Genomic DNA, 20,701 nt, shown 5'->3' on the forward strand with positions numbered 1-20,701 from the left:
TTTTCTGCTGAAGCCACTTTCGGCCGATCCGAGCACTTTTAAAAACCTATGGGAGCAGCTCAGCAGCAGTATGGAAGCTAGGGAAGTCCGCTCGCTTCCACACAGGTGACACCTGGGTCTCCAGCGGGCAGAATTCGGACTCTATACCCGGGAATGATGTACATATCCAAACACTTTTGTTAAACAGATGAGAATCAGTATCAAAGCGACAGACCTCCTCTGTTTCCACATTCTTCTCCCAAGCTTTTAACTTCTTATTATTATGTTTTTTTTTCTGTATTTACCTTTATTCTTGTTAGTTTATTTTTTTGATTTGTGTAATTGTTTTAACAACTGTAAAGTGTCTTTGAATTTTTGGAAAGTGCTTATAAATAAAATGTATTGTTATTATTGATGGGACAAGTGAGATTTCCGAGAGTGAAAAGGACAGTATGAGTTCTATTTTTGAAAAGGTAAACTTACGAGCGACTGTACACCATTCAAGGCAAGGCAAATTCATTTGTATAGTGCATTTCATACATAAGGCAAATCATTGTGCTTTACATGATCAAAAAGTGCAACAGAAAATATTCAACAGCTTAAAATCTATGAAACCATAATTTCAAATCATCAGTAAAATCATTTAAAATCATCAACAAACATATTACACCAACAACATAACCAAAAATCTCCCTCTCAATCATACGCATTCACTCACCAGGTCCATGATTATTTGTTATTAAGATATTATTTTAATTCAATTTACAAATTTGAAGGAAGTGCACAAGATGGACACTAAACAAATCGATAAGTGAAACCGCACTGATCAGCTGATTGGTCACTGTTTAAAAAACCAGGAAAAACCAGAATTTTAGCTTTAGCAGCATTAGCTTTAGCAGCATTCGCTTCAGCAGCTAACTCTGCATTTCTGCCATGAAGACTGACAAAGAATCAATGCTCTAATAGTAAAAATAATCTAAATCTCTGTCAGATTCATTGTCAGCCAAGGCGAGTTTATCCCTCTTGATCATTGAAGTCACGCACGAGAACTGAACGAGAGCGAGATTTCCGAGAGTGTGAAAAGGTTTTTTCTATTCTATTCTATTCTATTCTATTCTATTAATACAGCAGTGGATTAGGGCCAGTTTTGATGGAGAAAATATTTTTGGGCAAATCAAGAATAAAGTCAACATTTTGAGAATAAAGTTGAAATATAATGTCTAGATTAAAGTCGAAAATAAACTTAAAGTACAATATTGTGACAAAAGTTGACGGTTTGCTAAAAAAGTCAAATCTACGGAAGCTGACTAGGGCCAATTCACCTTATATGACAACATCGATATTGTATTTTGAGTTCATTTTCAAAATTTCGACTTTAATATAATTTTTCAACTTTATTCTCGAGATTTCAACTTTATTCTCGACAAGTGTTGATAGGCTTCTATGAATATTAATCGCAGTGGGAATTGTCATTTCAAGCACGGCTTATTAGCCCACCATCTTTAAATAGACATTTACACAGACATGTCACTGCAAACATGATGTGGGATTTTACTTTTCATGTAAGTTGGGTACATAAATGTGATGACAGATAGTAGTGTGTTGTGTTTGTGTGACCCTCGTAACCTTGTTTGTGTCTGTGCGTAAAAGCGCACCGAGGAGTGCGCACGGGTGCCAAATGGAAAGATGCGCGTAATTATCGTCAAGAAAACAGTACAGGGGAATGAACTAAAATAGAATTGTAAGTTCAGTAGATCTATTCTATTCTATTCTATTCTATTCTATTCTCAGAGGTGAAAGTAATGGATTACAAGTACTAACATTACTGAGTTGCTTTTATGGGTACTTTTTTTTAGTATATTTCTAAATCAGTAATTTTACTTGTACATTTTAAAAGAAGTGAGGTGATTCATTACATTTCTACTGCCAAACGTTTGGCTGTATAAATTATAATTTTTTGTGATAATTTTTAATTCTTTTTCATAGTCTCTTCATAAACGTGGGGAGTGAAAGTAACTAGTAACTTTTACTTTGAGTACTATTCATTGAGCTACTTTTAAGTTGTACTTGAGTATTTTATGTATGACCTACTTGTACTAGTAAGAGCACTTCTACTTGAGTAGGGTATGTTAGTACTCCTTACACCTCTGTCTATAATATTCTGTTCTATTCTCTATGATAACAATAATTGCCTTTAACTCTTACACTAAACCGTATATTAAATCAGCAATAAGAGGATTAAACGTAACTGGAAAAATGGCAGACAGTTAACACACCTGTGTCAAACTCGAGGCCTGCAGGCCAAATTCGGCCCATTGAGCATCTAGTCCAGCCCACAGAAAGATTTTGTTCAAAGTAATTAGTTACAGCACAAACACGACTCTTTATAAATCATTGTATAACTTGTAGATATGATGATAACACAATATGACGGAGCTTTCAGGATGACGTTATTTGCAGTAATATTGAATCACAGTTTTTTTTCTTTCCTAAAACCTGGAAAATTCACGCAAATTATACCACACAGAATTCTGGTGAATTACATTGTAAATTTCAAGAGAATTAGTTAGGAATTTTAAGCAATTGCTGGACATTCATGATATATGATGTAAATGACTTTAAATATTTCTTACATGTAAAATCTCAGATATTTTTTATACTGTATTTTATTTATTTTTTATTATTATTATCAAACCATATTTTATTTGAACAAGATGGTAAATGGTAAATGGACTTGATTTTATATAGAGCTTTATCCCCACACTGTAACAGTCTCAAAGCGCTTTACATATCAGCTCATTCACCCAATCACTCTCACATTCACACACCAGTGGGACAGGACTGTCATGCAAGGTGCTAGTCGACCACTGGGAGCAACTTAGGGTTCAGTGTCTTGCCCAAGGACACTTCGACACATAGTCAGGTACTGGGATCAAACCCCTAACCTCTCAATCAGAAGATGACCCACTACCACCCGAGCCACGGTCGCCCAAAGATTCATATTTGAAAAAGGCAAGGCAAGGCAAATGTATTTGTATAGCGCATTTCATACACAAGGCAACTCAATGTGCTTTACATGATAAAACAGAAAGTGTAAGTATAGAATATAGGTGTTTAAAAGATGATGTGTTGTAATTATTTCTTATCAAATGCTAGACATTTCAGGAGACCCCGTCTAAATTAGCCACATGGGGCACGACCCCAAAGTAAAAAGAATTGCCATGAGCTTTTTATGTGTTCGACTCCCTCGACCAATCGTTAATGTCTGTGTGTAGGAGACGTGAAACAGGAAAAACGTGCATGAACTGAGTGAAAGTACAAATATTTGAAGAATGACGACAATGTCACATTAATGGAAATTATTTAATCATAAAAGACACAGAGAGATTCCGTGTATCCTTCGCTCTTTGGTTATTCCATTTCAAAACCAAATCAGAATAACAAATAAACAGTGTGGTTATTTTGTTTTACTGACTTAAAACCAAAACAAAAATACAGAAAAACCAAACAACCACCTTATTCCGATGGTAGAGGCGTAATTTGTGTGTTGATGACGTTTTGTTAAAGAGTTATTGATGCTGGAAGTCTGAATCTGTGAATATCTGCCAACTTTACTGAACAGTGTTATGGTCCATATAGTATCCAGATAAACTGGTGACTGGGCGGACTTTTGCTCCTGGTCCGGACATAAAAAGAAGCAATGCATAAGTCACATTACTGGTGAATTGAAATGTTATTAATACATAATTAAATCAAAACCAAAAAATGGATGTTACGTAAAACATGCACATGATATGTTTCTTGTGATCAACTTCCGTATGTGTTGACGGCTGCTGTTAGCGGTATTTATAAGGTGCAAAATAAACATTTTTATTGCCCTCAAAAAATCAGTAATTGATTTTGAAAAAGTGTCAAATGGTAGAAGTTCTACCATCTATTGTTCCTCACACCAGCCTCACAGTCTGGTGTGAGGCTGGTGTCAGTCACCAGTTTATTTGGATACTATTTGGATCGTACCACAGTGAAACAAAACATAAACATGAGCAGCTTTTTATGAGCTAAAACATCCACAGACAGAATGAAAACATGAGCAGGACCAGAAAACTGCTGGAATAAATCCTAAACAGTCCTATTGTGTGAGGACACCTGGTCCAGGTGCAGTGGACTTCAGTTTTCGCTCTAATTTCCTCGTAAATATCAAAATATCACACAAACAGAGCAAGTTTAAAAACAACTGGTTTTTGTTTTTCCTGTATTTCTGTTTTGGTTTTAAATCAGTAAAACACCCTTTAAAAGCCAAAATCTCTGAAAAATGTGGATTCAATGTCATTTTCTGTCGGGTATTCACTCTGTGATGACCTCCTGATGGCATAGGCAAAAAAGTGTTCTCTGAACGTGGTCGGATTGTTGAGCTGCATAAGCAAGGCCTCTCGCAACGGGCCATTGCTGCTGAGGTTGGACGCTGTAAAACAGTCATTTTGAACTTTTTAAAAGATCCTGAAGGTTCTGGAACAAAAAGGTCAAGCGGTAGACACAGCCATGAGCAGGAGGATCCGTTTGGCTGTCCGTCAAGACACGGGACAATCCTCGACTCAAATGAGGACTTTTACTGATGCCGACTGCAGTCCAATAACCATCAGACGGCATCTGTGAGAGAAGGGCTTTAAGAACAAAAACTCTCCAAAGACCTTGTCTCCTTCAGCGCCACAAAATTGTTAGTTTGGAGTTTGGATGAGAACCAAAAGTGTGACATTGAAAGGTGAAAGAAAGTTTTATTCTCTGATGAGAAAACATTTAACCTTAACAGTCCTGATGGCTTCCATCATTACTGACATGAAGAGGAGATCCCACTTGAGATGTTTTCTACACGGCACAGTGGAGAGAGCTCCATCACAATCTGGGGTGCTTTTTCCTTCAATGGAACAATGGAACTTCAGGTTGTGCAGAGGCGTCAAACGGCGGCTGGCTTTATCTCTGCGAGATGTTGCCTTGAGCTATACAGTCAGAACAACAAAGATAACCCTTTGTATGTATGAATCACCCAAAAAATACAAAACAGCAATAGGGAAAGGAAGGAAAGTTGTGCAACAAATTAAGTGCTATAGGAGAATGCTCCTGTATGCTGGTTTGATTGACTTCAAGAAACTAAGGATAATTTTTGAACAATTTCAGCCCATTTTTGCCCTTTTTCTGCTACTACACCAAACTTGCCATATTTACCAACGCCAAGCGCAAAGCGGAAGGTTATGTTTTACTCTGCGTTTATCTGTCTGTCTGTTTGTTAGCGAGATGACTTAAAAGGTTATGAACAGATTTGGATGAACTTCTCAGGAAATGTTGATTATGGGACAAGGAACATTTGGTGATGTTCTGGATTACCAAAAATAAGAAAATACCAAAAAAATAGGAAAATAGGAGCTGTGCCTGAGCCTGCTCCTTTAAGCGCGGTGGCTTATGGGTAATGCAAGGTGGCTTTTGGGTAATGTAGTAGTGGTAGGGAGGTGCATTGTGTGTATGTCACACCCGGTACTCGTGCTGTACTTGGCGGAGGTCTGAGCTCTCCAATTGCTCTAGTTTAACCTATTTTTAGCCATATTTTTGCTCCTTTTAATGCATTTTTGCTACATTACTCCCATTTCTGCCTCTTCTCCATCAAATCTCAATGCCTCTTCTGCACATTTTTTCCACTTTCAAAACATTTTCAGCACTTATAAACTCTTTTTACCATGTTTCACATTTAATGTCACATATATTGACCCGTTATTGTCACTTTTAACTTCTTTTCATCATATTTCATGTTTATATTTTGCCAATTTAGCCACATTCACGATTTGTCGTGCCATATATATGCCAGTTTAAAGTAAGTGTTTTGAGTTTTTTCTGCCACTTTTAAGACAATGTTGACACTTTGAACCCTTTTTTCTGCCCGTTTTTGTCCACTCTAATTTGCAACTTTTAACCAATTTCTGTGGTTTTTAAAATCCCATTTCACCACCTTTTCCACCATTTTTGGTCACTTTTAACCTATTTTATTTCTGAATAAAACAAGGATTTCCATCTTTAAGATGACTATAATAATAATAAACGTTCCTGGATAACAGTGGATATTATTCAGATGAATAAATAAATGTGGTTATCACAGATTCATAGAACAATGGACCATTATTTTACTGACTTTATGGATGGACCCCAAAAATCTCTCCCCTTTATTCCCCCTTATAGATGGTCCTGTCTCCACATAACTGTTCTTCAATGTTCATGTCTGTGTTCAACCACCTTCAGCTACAGTGGGGGTCCCTGCTCTCTCGGACCTTTATTTTGGGGGTCGCTGTTTGAAAGGGTTGAAAACCCCTGCCTTAATGGGGGTGTAAATAATGTAATCATGAGATTTTATATTATAATATTCTTGCATTTTTGCCATCATACAATACATTCCTCTTTTTTTAACCATCTTAATTCTTTGTTAAGCAGTAATTCCAAACTATTGGTCGAGCATGTCTCTATTTTCTTTTGGTAAAGGTAGATTCATAATATTTCTATCAATTTATTGGAAAAATAGAGAGAATTAAAGTGCTTTTTTCCCCACAACATGTGCCTGATTCCAAAGACTTACCTCATTGGTTGTGATAAACAGACATGAGTTAAAATAATTATCATAAACTCACGTGTTTTTACAAACAGTAAACGCACACACACACACACACAAAAGGAGAAGATGCATTTGTCAAGAACTCAGAAAACTCTGGCACTAAAGTTACGACGTTGTGTAATGTGTTTTAGTAAAACCGATTTGGTTCAATTTAAGGAAAAATACAGAAAAAGGTAAATTCTTTGGAAAATGTATCTTCAATTGAAACAAAGAAAGAGCAGAGGGGGCGGAATTTATGTAGTGCAAACATGTTTTTTGCATGTGACTTAATGGAAGTGCAAATAAGTCTCGTGCAACAACAACGGTCTCCCATGTCAGCCACGTGCCTTTTTACACGTTGTCTGGTTGCTGGTTCACATCCACCTCCATATGTTGATCCTTGTTTACAGTGTAAAGACGGCTCTGTGCAATGCTGGAGGATTCAGGAACATAGGAGCGAGAACAGTGAGCACGTTTTACATTATCATTTGATTTTCAGTTGGTTTTTACCACCTAACTTATTCATTAAGATCATTTAAGTGTTTTATTCTGACTATTGTTGCTCATTGTTTTTGGTTGTTGTTTTTATGTTATGTCAGTTTGCAGCATTAAGTGTGAGTCATCTAGAACAGAGATGAGCAACTTTTATCACAATGGTGGCTACAAACTTGTTTGCCTGATCCGTGGGCGACATTTTCAATATTCATGTCAGCATTTCGAATAATGAGCATCCTAAACATTAATACACTCTGTTGTGTGTATTTTTCCATTATTTTGTGTATTTTTGGGGTTATTTTTTATAGTCATTTTGTGTATGTTTCTGTTTTTTTGTAGTCTGGGATGTTTTTTGGGGTAATTTTTGTAGTTATTTGATGTTTTCCTGATGTTTTTGTAGTTATTTGTTGTCATTTTATACATTTTTGAATTATTTTTGCAGTCGCCTTGTGTGTTCTCTGAGTAATTTAGTATACATATTTCTGATGTCCTTTTCTGCACTTTTTTGTCACTTTGTTTGTGTTTGAGTCATTTTGTGCATTGCCCATGTCTGATACAGTATATAGAACACATTGCCGGTGAAAACTGGTTCAAATATACCAACTTATCCCTGTTGTATGCATTTTTACCTAACCAAATATACTATGGAATAAGTAATGATAGTTTAAATAACTGAAGTAAGAAAAAAATAAGTGATTTTGATCAGGAATTGCACTCAAACAACAAAGGGTTTAGTCTGTTTTTATTCAATAATATGACAAGAAAAAGTGATGAAAATATGTTTGGTGTAGTTGCAGAAAAAGGGTAAAAATAAGGAAAAATTGGCTTGAAATGGTTCAAAACATATTCTTAGTTTCTTAAAGTCATTTGGCGACTCCCTCCCAGTGTCTCACGACCTCAAATGGGGTCCTGAGCCCAAGGTTGAGAACATATGGTCTCGAGTAGCGGTCTGGAACTTTTATTCTGTCTCTCAAAGGAGCCATTTTGCCTCATCTCACCTAGATTAAAGTCCTAAAGGAGCCAAAAAAAAAGCCTTCTTAATGTTTTTTTGTTGATGTATTTGAAAGGCTACAAAAATAACTTGAAATTTGACGATCATGTGGTTCAACACATAGGCTACTAATTGCACATTTCTAGCAACGCATTAGGCATGCATATTAAGCTGGAACATTGGCAGTTAATTTAATCTTTCCCCATACAAATAAAATCTCTATTTTCTTCCAGAATAGTCTTTTTGTTGGTTTAGTTATTTTACCAGGGATTTAGAACTTAAGGTTAGTCACAGGTGCAGGGAAAGTTGATGGTCTGTAGATGTTTTAGGAGGCAAAGTAGGGAGGTGCGATTTACTTTTAGGTTGACAAATCATGGTTTTATTTGGTGCCACTGTCATTTATCAGTAATACCCTCTGTAAGAAATAACAAGACATTGTTTTCATTTCTGTTTAGCTATTGGGAGCTAACCTTGCCTGCAAGATGGATTCACCTGGTGTTCTCTAACACCATCCATCTACTGTTCCCACCTTTTGCCTTTCGAAATCGAACCAAAACTGTTCGAACCAATCATGAGTGTTGTGGTTTAGGGCGAGATATCAGGATGTGAAAGGCAGAAGTGCTGAAGCAAAATTGGCACATGCGCAGTTGCGAGGAGAGGAACTAGCTGGGCTACAGCTATTAGCATAGCTCAGAAACAAAATAGAAAGATGTCGACCCAGGAGGATGGTTAACGCGCCCTTAACTCACATACACATGTTGCGAAAATGGCAAAAGTCACTCAACGACATAATGACCGTAGCATTACTATCCAAAAAGAAAGTTTTCACCAGCGAAGTCTCTGCGGCGCATGCTGATGACGACATCATTTGTTACCTTGTGATTCACTAAAATAAATCATGGTGGACAGGCGCTTCGCCCAATCAGCTTCAAGCATTCTGTTCATGTCCCTCTCTGGTTCCGAAAGGATTATCTAGACAGACCCAGATTGATGTGGAGAACTTGAGTGAGAGGGAGGGGCTACACATCAATCTGGCTCTTGCCAGGTTATTTGTGAGCCATTGCAAAAGAGTCAAAGAGCCACATGAGGCTCCAGAGCCGCAGGTTTCAGACCCCTGGTCTAGAGATTAGTCTGATTATAAAAGTGGCTTCATGCTGAATCACTAAAGAGTGGACATCTGGTATAATGAATAATCGGTACCTGGTGGTCAGGATTAGCAGGTACTGAGTAATCAAGTAATAATGCTGTTTCCTGTGCTTTTGTGTGTTTTCAAAGGTGAGATTCTGCAGTTCAAACATGAAACAAGGAACCTGTTGTTCAGGTGATGCAGCGTCAGAGTGAGACGTCACTATTATCTACAGCTCTGAATAGAGGGCTTGGCCACGAGGAACGGTTTGCCTCCAAACGGACCAATGAGAACAGCCCCTCAGTTGACTGACAGCCTGTTGCCATACCAGCAGCCAATCGGAATCCACGCCACGCGAGCGCGGAGGGAAGGGACCAAATACGAAAATTCCGTCTCTGAAAGTGAAGTCGTTACCTGTGGATCGTCCGTTAGAGAGGCTCCAGGCTCCGCCATGGCGCTGTCACAGTGTCTGGATGACTCTCCTCTGAGACCGGGTCTCAAACTGTCCGGGACGGCGGAGCTGAGCCTGCAGGAGGTGTACAACGAGAGGCACAGGCTGGCCCTGGAGCTGCTGCTGTCCGCCGGGGAGGAGGACTTCCTGGCCTTCCTGCGGAGGGAGCGGATCCCCAACTTTCTGTCGGAGCAGGAAATGGAGCGGATCCGCATCGCCGCCGTGTCCCCGCACTGCGTGTCCCTGCCCGGGGACGAGCAGCTGCAGCAGCCCGGGGACTCCTCCGTGGACTGCTCCTCCGTCACATACTTCCCCGAGCTGTCCGACGTGGAGCCCCCGCTGCTGGAGATTGGGTGGCCCGCCTTCACCGCAGGCTCGTACCGGGGGGTGACCCGGGCTGTGGCCCACTTCCAGCCCAGCTATGGAGAGTCTATTTACAGCTGTAAAGAGGTCGTGAGGAGGATGGTGAAGGCTGCAAAAGAGGTAAACACTCTATTAGTATTTAATATACAACTAAACACTGTTTTAATATTTATTATAAAGGTAAACATAATTTTTTTATAGTGTGGGCAGATGTTATACGTTCACTTTTTTCTGCTCCTTTTATTCATCTTTTTTTTTTCAATGTGGAGGAGAAAGAATGTGTTTTAATGTCTTGAATGAAATAAAGCAAACAATGCACTGTATTAGTATGTATTATAAAGGTATACAGAATAATAATAATTTTTATGAATAAATCAATAGAGGTATACACTGTTTTAGTATTTATTATGAAGGTATACACTGTTTTAGTATTTATTGTGAAGGATGTCAGAGAGGTTTACACTGTATTAATTTATCTATCTATAAAGCAAAAAAGGTCTGCGTGAATGCGTGTGTGGAGCGAATATCTCCCCAACGTGGTATGAGTTCGACCTAGGGATGGGAATTGATAAGAATTTAGCGATTCTGATTCCATTATCGATACTGCTTATTAGGAGTGTGACAATATCTCGATACGGCGATATATCATGATATTTTTCTGCAAGATCGATTATCGATATGCTCGTGCTAACTATCTTTTTTTTTTTTTTTTTTTTCCCCCCAAAATATTTTCTGCTTTTTCACTAACATGTGCAGGTAGGTCTTCACATACATTTTGTCACTGTTTGTTGAAGGAACCAATATGTTGTTTACTGGAATATTGCACCATAATGGTGTCACTGGTAAGACCCTATTTATTTTTTACAGAAAGCACTATTGGAGATACTTATTCATTTACATTGGTATGTTGACCCTTATTTACAGAAATGTTGCAATAAAATTGTGTCACTGTTTTTAAATTCATTGTCTTTCAGAGATAAAAAAGTAAAAATTTTATTTTTTCACTTGTTTTTTTTTTCTTGTTATGTCATAGATTATCGTAGATTGATTTCTGACCAATATATCGATAATTGCAGTATCGTCATATCGTGAGTTTTGTATCATGCATCGTATCGTATCGTGAGGTACCCAGAGGTCCCCACCTCTACTGCTTATGGATTCGATTTGGGTGAGGGAATTAAATAATACAAATGGATTTGTTTGCTTTAACTCTTTATTATATTATCTTTGTCTCTTTAATTTCCTGCAGGAATATCAGCTCTATTTTAATCAACCAGGTATAGATTGTTTTCACTGGATAGTATTATATACAAAAGCGCTATATAAAATTGATGAATGATTATTATTATTACAACGTATGACACATTTTGGTTACAGACATTTGATAATATTTACAGTGCTCCTTTTGAACTTGAACAACTTGATCCAAAACTAATTCAGACATAAAACAAATGATTATTCTGTAAAAAAGAACATATTAACCAAAAGTATAGCTGCACTTATTGTTATGTATTTAAACGGTAAAGCTTTAGTTTAGCCCGGAAGTGAGTAGCGTGGCAACAGAGATGCTACAAACGCAGCACGGAGGACAGCACAGCTGTGGGTGGAGGAGGTGGATTCTCCGTGGTTGACAGCAAACAACTATATGGTGGGAGGAGCTTCACTTGGTGCTAGCATAAACACAATATTCAGGACCTGGAGGAGTTTATCGTTACGTATTTGCGATGTAAGAGGAGCCGATAAGCGGAATTGACAGGCAAGCAAACAAACAATTCCTCAGAATTGGATTACTGGGAACCGGTTCTCAGAAAGAACCGGTTTTCGATTCCCATCCCGAGTTTGACCTGAAACTTTGTCAAGAACTTCCAAATACCACAAGTGTGTGCATCTGTTATTTTGGAGTAATTTGGTCATTTCCAAATGTTTATTTTAATTTTATTTCGGCTGGACGGTACATTCAAGTTTGCCCAGAAGTGAAACCTATTCAGCTTTTGACCTCAGTGTGTGAGGGGGCGCTAGCATACCATCTATATCTATTTCACTGCACAGCTCCTCACCAAGTCACGTGTGCGGCCAGAGCCAATCGCTGCGCACACAACCAAGCAGACACGGACTGCAAACACACGAGTAAGAGAGAAGAAGATAGTTTAGACTGAGAGGATGGAGGGGCGTCTGAGCAGCCGATCACACTGATAAACTAGCAAAGCTCTCAAGTCTCACTTATTGGGCCTGATGTGAGTCACTGATGTGTGTGCACACACACACACCTAATGACAACAAAAATATGAAAATGACTCAAAATACACAAAACTAAGTATTTATACGAAATTACAACAGAAATGCACAAAACTACACCGATAAAGATACAACAATACATATAATGATGTAAAACAAAAAACTAAACAATATTTATACAGAAAGTACCAGTGATTGCAGTCAGGGTAGGCAGTGCCTACTCAAGGGTGAATTGATATTTTGATTATTTATTTTAATTATAATATAATTACAAATGATTTTTTTTTAAATTTCCAATAGCCTATACCTACAAGTTTGAAAGTGTCAGCATTTTGTGCTTTCCATAGCCCAAATGATTAAACATCGCTATTTCCTGATATGGCTGCACAGTCTCACTCTGCTGTAAGGCAGGAGGAGGCCACGCCCCCTCCTAAAAGCACATTGCTGCTCTGCCTCTGTTCCCATAGCATGTTTCTATGTTTGCGCATGCGCAGTCAGTTCCCCAAGATGAAAACCAGTTACGTAAAAAGGCAGCTCTCTACGTTGCCTTTGGTCGTAACCGTGCTATGCTAAATGCTATACTGTACGTTCACAGTGCATTAGTGAATTGATACAATGTGGCTTCTGCAGCTACTATGTTCTCTAGCTAGTGGGCGGGATAACACTACAGTCAGGATGACAGCGCTAGAGATGATAGAGAAACTTTGTTTTTGAGGAAAAACGACAGCTTTTAAAAGATGGGAGACCAACACCTGAGTTACCAGACCTTCAGCAAAGATGAGGTCAGAAAAATGTTCATATTTTCCACAGTGAATGGAACAAAAGGAAGGATTGGCTTTGTGGATGTTCTAAGTTGTTGTTGTTGTCATTTTCTCCATGTTTCTGTGTTTCCAACACAAACAACGGATGAGCTGTCGTGTCATGAGATATATCTTGTTAGGAGAGTATGGAGGCAATATTAAATAATTGTTTATGTTTCTTTAATGGTATTTTGAAACAATGATTTTGTTAGATTAACACTTGCCAGCAGAAACATATGAAATTGTCATTGGTGGTCTCGATTTGCAATGTGCCTACCCAACCTCGTGGTCATGGCACGTCACTGGAAAGTACACAAAACGACAACAAAAATGCACAAAAATATACAAAAGGCTCCCAAAACACACAAAATGATTCCAAAAAACATACTTTACAGAAAAATACACCAAACAACAACAATATGAAAATGACTCAAAATTCACAAAACTAAATATTTATACAAAAAATACATACAAAAATACACAAAATGACTCCAGAATCACACAACAATGGCAAAAAAAACAATAATTATACAAAAAATGCACTAAAACACAACAGAAAGATTTTAACCCAGTATTGTAGTTTTTTTTACAGTAATGAACTAAACCTAAATCTTTTGCCCTTTTCTTTCAAATTTTAATTTTTGTCAAAAACAACAACAAAACAAACAGTGTTTGGTGTTTTCTCCAACAGTTGTTTACGTGTTAACAGTTTGATGTGATACATTGTAGTTTCTTAGGGAGGTAATAGAGATCCTACCAGCAGCAGAATAAGGAGTGTTGAGGTGCTTCTGACTGGATGTGTGTATTAGGGATGAACATGAAGCTCCTCAGGCCTGTGTTCTATCAGATATGTCTCGACTTGCTGTGATTCACGCTTTGCATGTTCACATCCCTTTGGAGTTTTTTTTTTTTTTTTTTATAAATGCTGATATTCAAGGCTTCCGTGGCTGCATGTGGATGCCCTGGAGCTTATAATATCTATCTATGTTGGCCAGATAGGTAAAAAAATGTCAGAGAATTGAATCACTTCCCAAATCAGATCTGTTTTCACAGATCTACGTAAGTGTAGATTTATTTTTGAGTGATTTCTAGTAGAATAATCAAAGCTTTGTTTCTTTTATCCAAACGATTTCATTAAACTGTAATACGCCACACAGCATTTCAGGTCTTCTTCTGATTTGTAACTTGTTTCTTTGCCAGTTCTTTACAGCAGGGGTTCTCAACCTTGGGTTCGGGGGTCGCCAGATTCTTTCAAGAAACAAAGAATACCTTTTGAATAATTTGAGCCCATTTTAGCAAATTTATACATTTTTTTCTGCAACTACACCAAACTTGCCATATTTTTGCTCCTTTTAATACATTTTTGCTAAATTACTCCCATTTCTGACACTTTTACATCAGATTTTAATGCCTTTTCTGCACATTTTTTCCACTTTCAAGACATTTTCAGCACTTATAAACCCTTTCTACCACTTTTCCACCTAATGTTTCATTATTGTCACTTTTAACCTCTTTTCTTCATATTTCATACTCATCTTTGCCAGTTTAACCACATTCACATTTGTCATGTCAATTATTTACCAAATTAAACTAATTGTTCCTACCAATTATTCCAATATTGACACTTTGAACTAGGGCTGGGCAATATATAGTAGTGGTGTTCTAAAATATCAGTACGATACAGTATATTGCGATATTTTGTCTTTCCGTACGTTATTTATACACTGGTGCCAAATATCCATTTTTATTTTTATTTTATATATATTTTTTTTAATATTGCAACATACAAGACATGATGAAAAAAATATATATACATGATACACATCGAGATACGAGTTTGGGTCCATTTCATCATTTTTGGTCACTTTTAACCCATTTTATTTCTGATTAAAACAATGATTTCCGTCTTTAAGATGACTATAATGATTAGGGGTGGGAACCTCTGGCTACCTCACGATATGATACGTGATACAAAGCTCACGATAACGATTATCTCACGATATGACGATACTGTGATAATCAATATATTGGTCAGAAATCAATCTACGATAATCTATGACATAACAAGAAAAAAAAAGATTAAGTGAAAAAATACAATTTTTATTTTATATCTTTGAAAGACAATAAATTAAAAAAGTGTCCTATGAACAGTGACAATATTTTATTGCAACATTTCTGTAAATAAGGGTCAACATACCAATGTAAACCAATAAGTATCTCCAAAACTGCTTTCTGTAAACAAAAAATAGGGTCTTTCTTACCAGTGACAACATTATAGTGCAATATTCCAGTAAACAATATATTGGTTCCTTCAACAAACAGTGACAACATTTCTGCAAAGACGTACCTGCACATGTTAGTGAAAAAGCAGAAAAGATTTAAAAAAAAAAAAAAATTGATAATCGATCGTGCGGAAAAATATTGCGATATATTGCCGTATCGAGATATCGTCACACCTAATAATGACAGTAAACGTTCCTGGATAACAGTGGATATTATTCAGATAAATAAATAAATGTGGTTATCACAGATTCATAGAACAATGGACCATCATTTTACTGACTTTATGGATGGACCCCAAAAATCTCTCCCCTTTATTCCCCCTTATAGATGGTCCTGTCTCCACATGACTATTCTTCAATGTTCATGTCCGTGTTCAACCACCTTCAGTACCAGTGGGGGTCCCTGCTCTCTGGAGCCTTTATTTTGAGGGTCATGGGTTAAATAAGGTTGAGAACCCCTGCTTTTTCCAGCCATCGACCACCGTGACCTTCTACACAGTTTGCAAACACACACACTTCTGATCCTGAGCCTCTTTTTTTGTGCAGAATGTGGAATTCACCTCGTGCTTGCTGCAAAAAGAGACATTTCAAGTGCATATTAAAGGCTGAGAAAAAGGAGGCAGACCCTTACACTGATCTCTTGTATAAAAGTCATTTGTTTGCTGACCAAGCGTTACCAATGATTGCCATGGTAACGGAACACAGTCAATAGAAAACTCATTGGCACACAAATTACAAAAAAAAAAAGAAGAAGAAGAAGAGCGTCTGGCAGAGATTTGCTGCTCATTTTGAATAAGGGCCTGTGTTTGATAGAAATGAAAACACAATCATGTGTTCCTTGTGGGAGACGTTGGGCCTTAAACAGGAATTCTGTCTTATTACAACCGCTGTGTTTTTCCACTGCAGGTGATCGCCATAGTTACAGACTCTCTGACAGACCTGGATATCTTTAAGGATCTTCAGGAGGCGTGCTCTCTCCGTAAAGTCCCCGTCTACATCCTGCTCGACCAATCGTGCGCGCCTGCTTTCCTCAAGATGTGCAGAAACCTCAGCGTGCGCTTGGATGACCTGCGGGTATGTGTTTGGGTTCATTCTAAAGTAGCCAAATGTCTGTGTGGGTGCAGCATGGCATTAATAATTCACTCCACGTGTCCTTACAGCAAATGAGAGTCCGAACTATTGCCGGAACGACTTATTACATGAGATCTGGAGCCAGGATTACAGGCAATGTGCACGAGAGATTTATGCTGATCGATGGACACAAAGTGGCCACAGGTTCCTACAGGTAAACACTTCATTAAAAACACCAAACTAACTCTAATTAGAGTATAAATATCAAAAACAAGTAATATGTGAATCAAACTACATTTTTCAAAAAAGTTAAACTTTTGTTTCTATAACAGATTCGGATTCTGCTAAGTTATTCATTTCTTTTTTTTTTTTTTTTTTTCAATAACCACATACATCTATCAAAATGTCCAGTATGTTCTATGAAAATAAAGTGCAGTCAACTTCCAGCTAAAATGCATTGATGAGTGACGTAGTTTAACAAGATTTAATGGTGCGTTCACGTGCTATGCATATGTTAGCGCAATTAAATGTTTTTTATTAGAAAACATGATTAAAAAATGTATTTGGATATTTTTTGGATCGATGCGATAATTGCGCGGTGAAATATTGCGATATATCGCAGAATTGATTTTTTTTTTTCTCACACACTTATTCTATAATGTGTACTTCACCATTTAAATCAGGGGTGTCAAACTACTTTTAGCTCAGGGGCCAAATACGGAGCAGCTTGATCTGAAGTGGGCCACAGATTTTAAAAACGAGTAATTTCAATATTATTGTTCCCTAAATATGTAAGAAAGTGTAAGAAATCGACAATATCTAAGCAATAACTATAGACATCAGTTCCAATGGTATCGTCACTTTAAATTTCCTACATTTTTTGACTAATTTCAAATGAATTAAGGGAAATATTATATCATAATTTGACAAAAATGTAAGAATTTAGTAAGAATTTTGAGGTTTTTTTTTTTTTTTCAACTGTTGAAATGGATCCTCCAAATGGCCGGATTTGGCCCCCGGGCCATGAGTTTGACACGTGTGCTTTAAATAATCGATTATTGGAAATGTATGCGTTGGTGATGGTCACAATTATGCAATAAAATAAATGTATTTAATTGCAATAACAAAACATGCATTGTTGTCTTAAAAAGATTGCTCTTATGGTGTTGACCATTGACAGCATGTGCAGACAAAGAAAAAAAAAAATCATTACAGATTTTTGCAAAATAAAAGCGATATTTCTAAATGTCAATAAAGTATAATTGCACTTTGAATGCGTTTCCATTGAACGTTGCTTTGGAGCCTCGTAATCTCATCCCGTGAGACTTCTCTACAGAAAGATGGACGCTCAGAACCTCTTTATAACACTCTGTATTCCTTTATTGTTTCACGTCTAATGTGGCACTAATCATTTTTAAGTTGCTAAGAAATGTCCCAGCCTCCTTCTGTCCACACGTACCGCGCCATGTTTTCTCGGAGAGAACTGGTCATGTGACCAGGTACGTCACATTATGTGACGTGTATTTGCGGAAAAAGTGTTTCATGGCGCTTTTGTCACACATTTTACTATGGAAGCGTCTGAAATTCCTCCTAATGAAAGCATCAAAACTTTTTTTGCGATATTTGAGTGTTTTTTTTAAAAATTCAGGTGTTTCCATCACCAGTTTTTATTGCACTATTTAGATTTTGCGCATTTCCAAGGGTGATGGAAACGCAGCTAGTGATGTCAGAATAAGGATGCATGGATTGTTCGTCCCACTCGTAGGTTTGACTGGAGCGACGGCCGTCTGAACAGCAGTAACCTGATCGAACTCTCAGGTCAGATCACAGAGAAGTTTGACGAGGAGTTCCGTATCCTGTACGCCCAGTCACTGCCTATCAACACCCGCAGCCCCCCCAGCCTCCACAGCAGCGGCATCTACGAGCACATGGTCAAGCACCAGACGGGCTGCTCCCCTCACCCCACCAGGGCGCCGCCAGGTCTGACCAGTACACCCAGTCGTAGACCTCTAACTCCAGCCATGCAGACCTCGTGTGAACTCTTGTCTCCAGTTCAACACAAAACCAGCTCCGCTTTAAACGATGACGTGCAGGAGGAGGAGGAGGAGCAGGAAATCCTGGCAGGAATCACCGCCACGCTGCCTTTTCACATAGAAGAACAACCACCTACGGTCTGCTGCCACGCCTCCACCCAGACCAACAGGTCAGTGATGGACAGCGACACACAGACTGACCCAGTCACACCCACAGCACCACGTGGTCCGCCCCCCCAGGCCCCCGCCACAACAGACCCAGCCTTAAATGACTGCTTTCACAAGCTGAGCAAGGGGCGGCGGTTCCACTACTCAACCATCCGCTCTAAAGTGGAGCACATGGTCAGCGTCCTGACGGAGCGCCGTCAGCTCACAGACATCACCAACATGGCCCCGCGGGTTGGGAACCACGGACATGGCAGGCAGAGGATCCGTGACAGCTGTGAGCAGGACACCAGCGCCAGGCGGCCTGTTGACGCCGGGGGGGTGGGCACGTGGCCAAGAGCCAGATGTGTGCACTAGTGCAGGGGTTCTCAACCTTGGGGCTGCGAGACACTGGGAGGGGGTCGCCAGATGCCTTCAAGAGACAGAGTATTTTTTTTTTTTTTACAGTTTGAGCCCATTTTTTTCTTACTATTTTCTGCAACCACACGTGCCTTATTTTAACCTTTCATCACTTTTTCTTGACATATTTTTGTTCCTTTTAATGCATTTTTGCTACATTATTCTCATTTCTGACACTTCATCAAATTTCAATTAAATCTATTTCTGCTTATTTTTTCCACTTTCAAGACATTCTGGGGACTTAAACCCTTTCCACCTAATGTTGTATATGTTGACCCATTGCTGTAATGCTGCTGGAAATGTCATTTCACTGACGGAGTCTTCCCAAGAGATTAATAAATTTTATCTAAAATAATTATTGTCACATTTATCTGCTTTTCACCATATTCCATGTTTATTTTTGCCAATTTAACCCATAACCATATTCCCGATTTGTCATGCCTATTATTAAACCAATTTACACTGAACCATTTTTACCCTTTTTCTGCAACTACACCAAAATTGCCATATTTTAATCTTTTTTCATCACTTTTTCTTGCCATATTTTTGCTCCTTTTAATGCATTTTTGCTACATTTCTCTCATTTCTGCCACTTCTTTATCAAATTTTAATGCCTTTTCTGCAGATTTTTACCGCTTTCAAGATATTTTCTGCACTAAACCATTTCCACCACTATTCCCACATATAATGACTTTTAACCTCTTTGGACCATATTTCATGCTTATTTTTGCCAATTTTACCACATTCACAATTTGTCTTGCCCATTCTTTGCCAGTTTAAACTAATTATTCCAAGATTGACAATTTTCCACTTTTTCTGTCTGTTTTTGGCCTCTCTAATTTTAACCAATTTCTGTGGTTTTTAAAATCCCATTTCACCACCATTTTTGCTCACTTTTTATTTCTATGACTATATACTTTGGTGCAAATGATAGTAAACTTCCTGGATTACAGTAGATTTTATTTAGATGAATAAATAAATGTGATCATTTTACTGACTTTATGGATGGACCCCCAGGTACACTGGGGGTCCCTGGTCTCTGGAAGCTTTATTTTTGGGGGTTGTGGGCTGAAGAGGTTGAGAACCACTGCTCTAGTGTGTGTTTAGGTGATGGTGGATATAGTTACGCCTGCTGTAGTAGAACATCTGCTTTTCTCTCAGTCCGTTCTTTTTTCCGTCTCGTGACAAGATTCCTAGTTAAGAGAAAGCAGAAATACATCTGACACGAACATCCTGCAGACATTTCCACCAAAGACACGTAGCAATAATAATTTCATCACCGTGTCACTACAATGAATACGATTATCTGAGGGTTGCTGGTACTTGATAATATCCGCTGAAGTGTGAGGGAAAAAAGGCTTTGAAGTGGTGTTTTGAATCAAATTTGGCTTCTGTAATCATTGTGTAGAGCGTCTGGCTCTCACTGTGCCTTTCACAGAATTATAAAATGTTTTCATAGGCAACCGCCGTCCAATTGTTTCCTCCTTTTTTTTATTATTATTCTCGTTGCCCTTTTTACGATAACTGTCAAATTGTCATGAAGTAGAGCTGAGGGAAATGTTTGCACAGAAGCTACAGCCACACCGTAGCGACTTAACTGTGAGGAAGGAGCACCTGCGCCCGTGCACGGCTGCAGGCCTTCATCTAATTACTTGAAAGACGGCAGCATCTGTGACGCTGGCG

General features: G+C 38.3%; 1 protein-coding gene across 7 annotated transcripts in view; it reads left to right on the forward strand.

Moving 5' to 3' along the window:
- fam83d (family with sequence similarity 83 member D) overlaps nt 1-19,485 on the forward strand; it is a 24,094-nt gene extending 4,609 nt beyond the window's left edge. For 4 of the 7 annotated variants that reach the window (XM_028446005.1, XM_028445999.1, XM_028446000.1 and 1 more), the window contains exons 2-5: nt 9,369-10,153; nt 16,257-16,424; nt 16,511-16,635; nt 18,187-19,485. In XM_028446005.1, the coding sequence (XP_028301806.1) occupies nt 9,506-10,153; nt 16,257-16,424; nt 16,511-16,635; nt 18,187-18,976 (1,731 nt within the window). In that variant the 5' untranslated portion in view covers nt 9,369-9,505 and the 3' untranslated portion in view covers nt 18,977-19,485. Of the gene's footprint in view, nt 1-6,980; nt 7,073-9,368; nt 10,154-16,256; nt 16,425-16,510; nt 16,636-18,186 lie in introns of those variants that run through there. The other 3 variants (XM_028446006.1, XM_028446002.1, XM_028446001.1) reach the window with 3 other exon arrangements.
- Nucleotides 19,486-20,701: the final 1,216 nt, after the last annotated feature.

The sequence above is a fragment of the Gouania willdenowi genome, chromosome 5 (genome assembly GCF_900634775.1).
Source record: "Gouania willdenowi chromosome 5, fGouWil2.1, whole genome shotgun sequence".
Lineage (NCBI taxonomy): Eukaryota > Metazoa > Chordata > Actinopteri > Blenniiformes > Gobiesocidae > Gouania > Gouania willdenowi.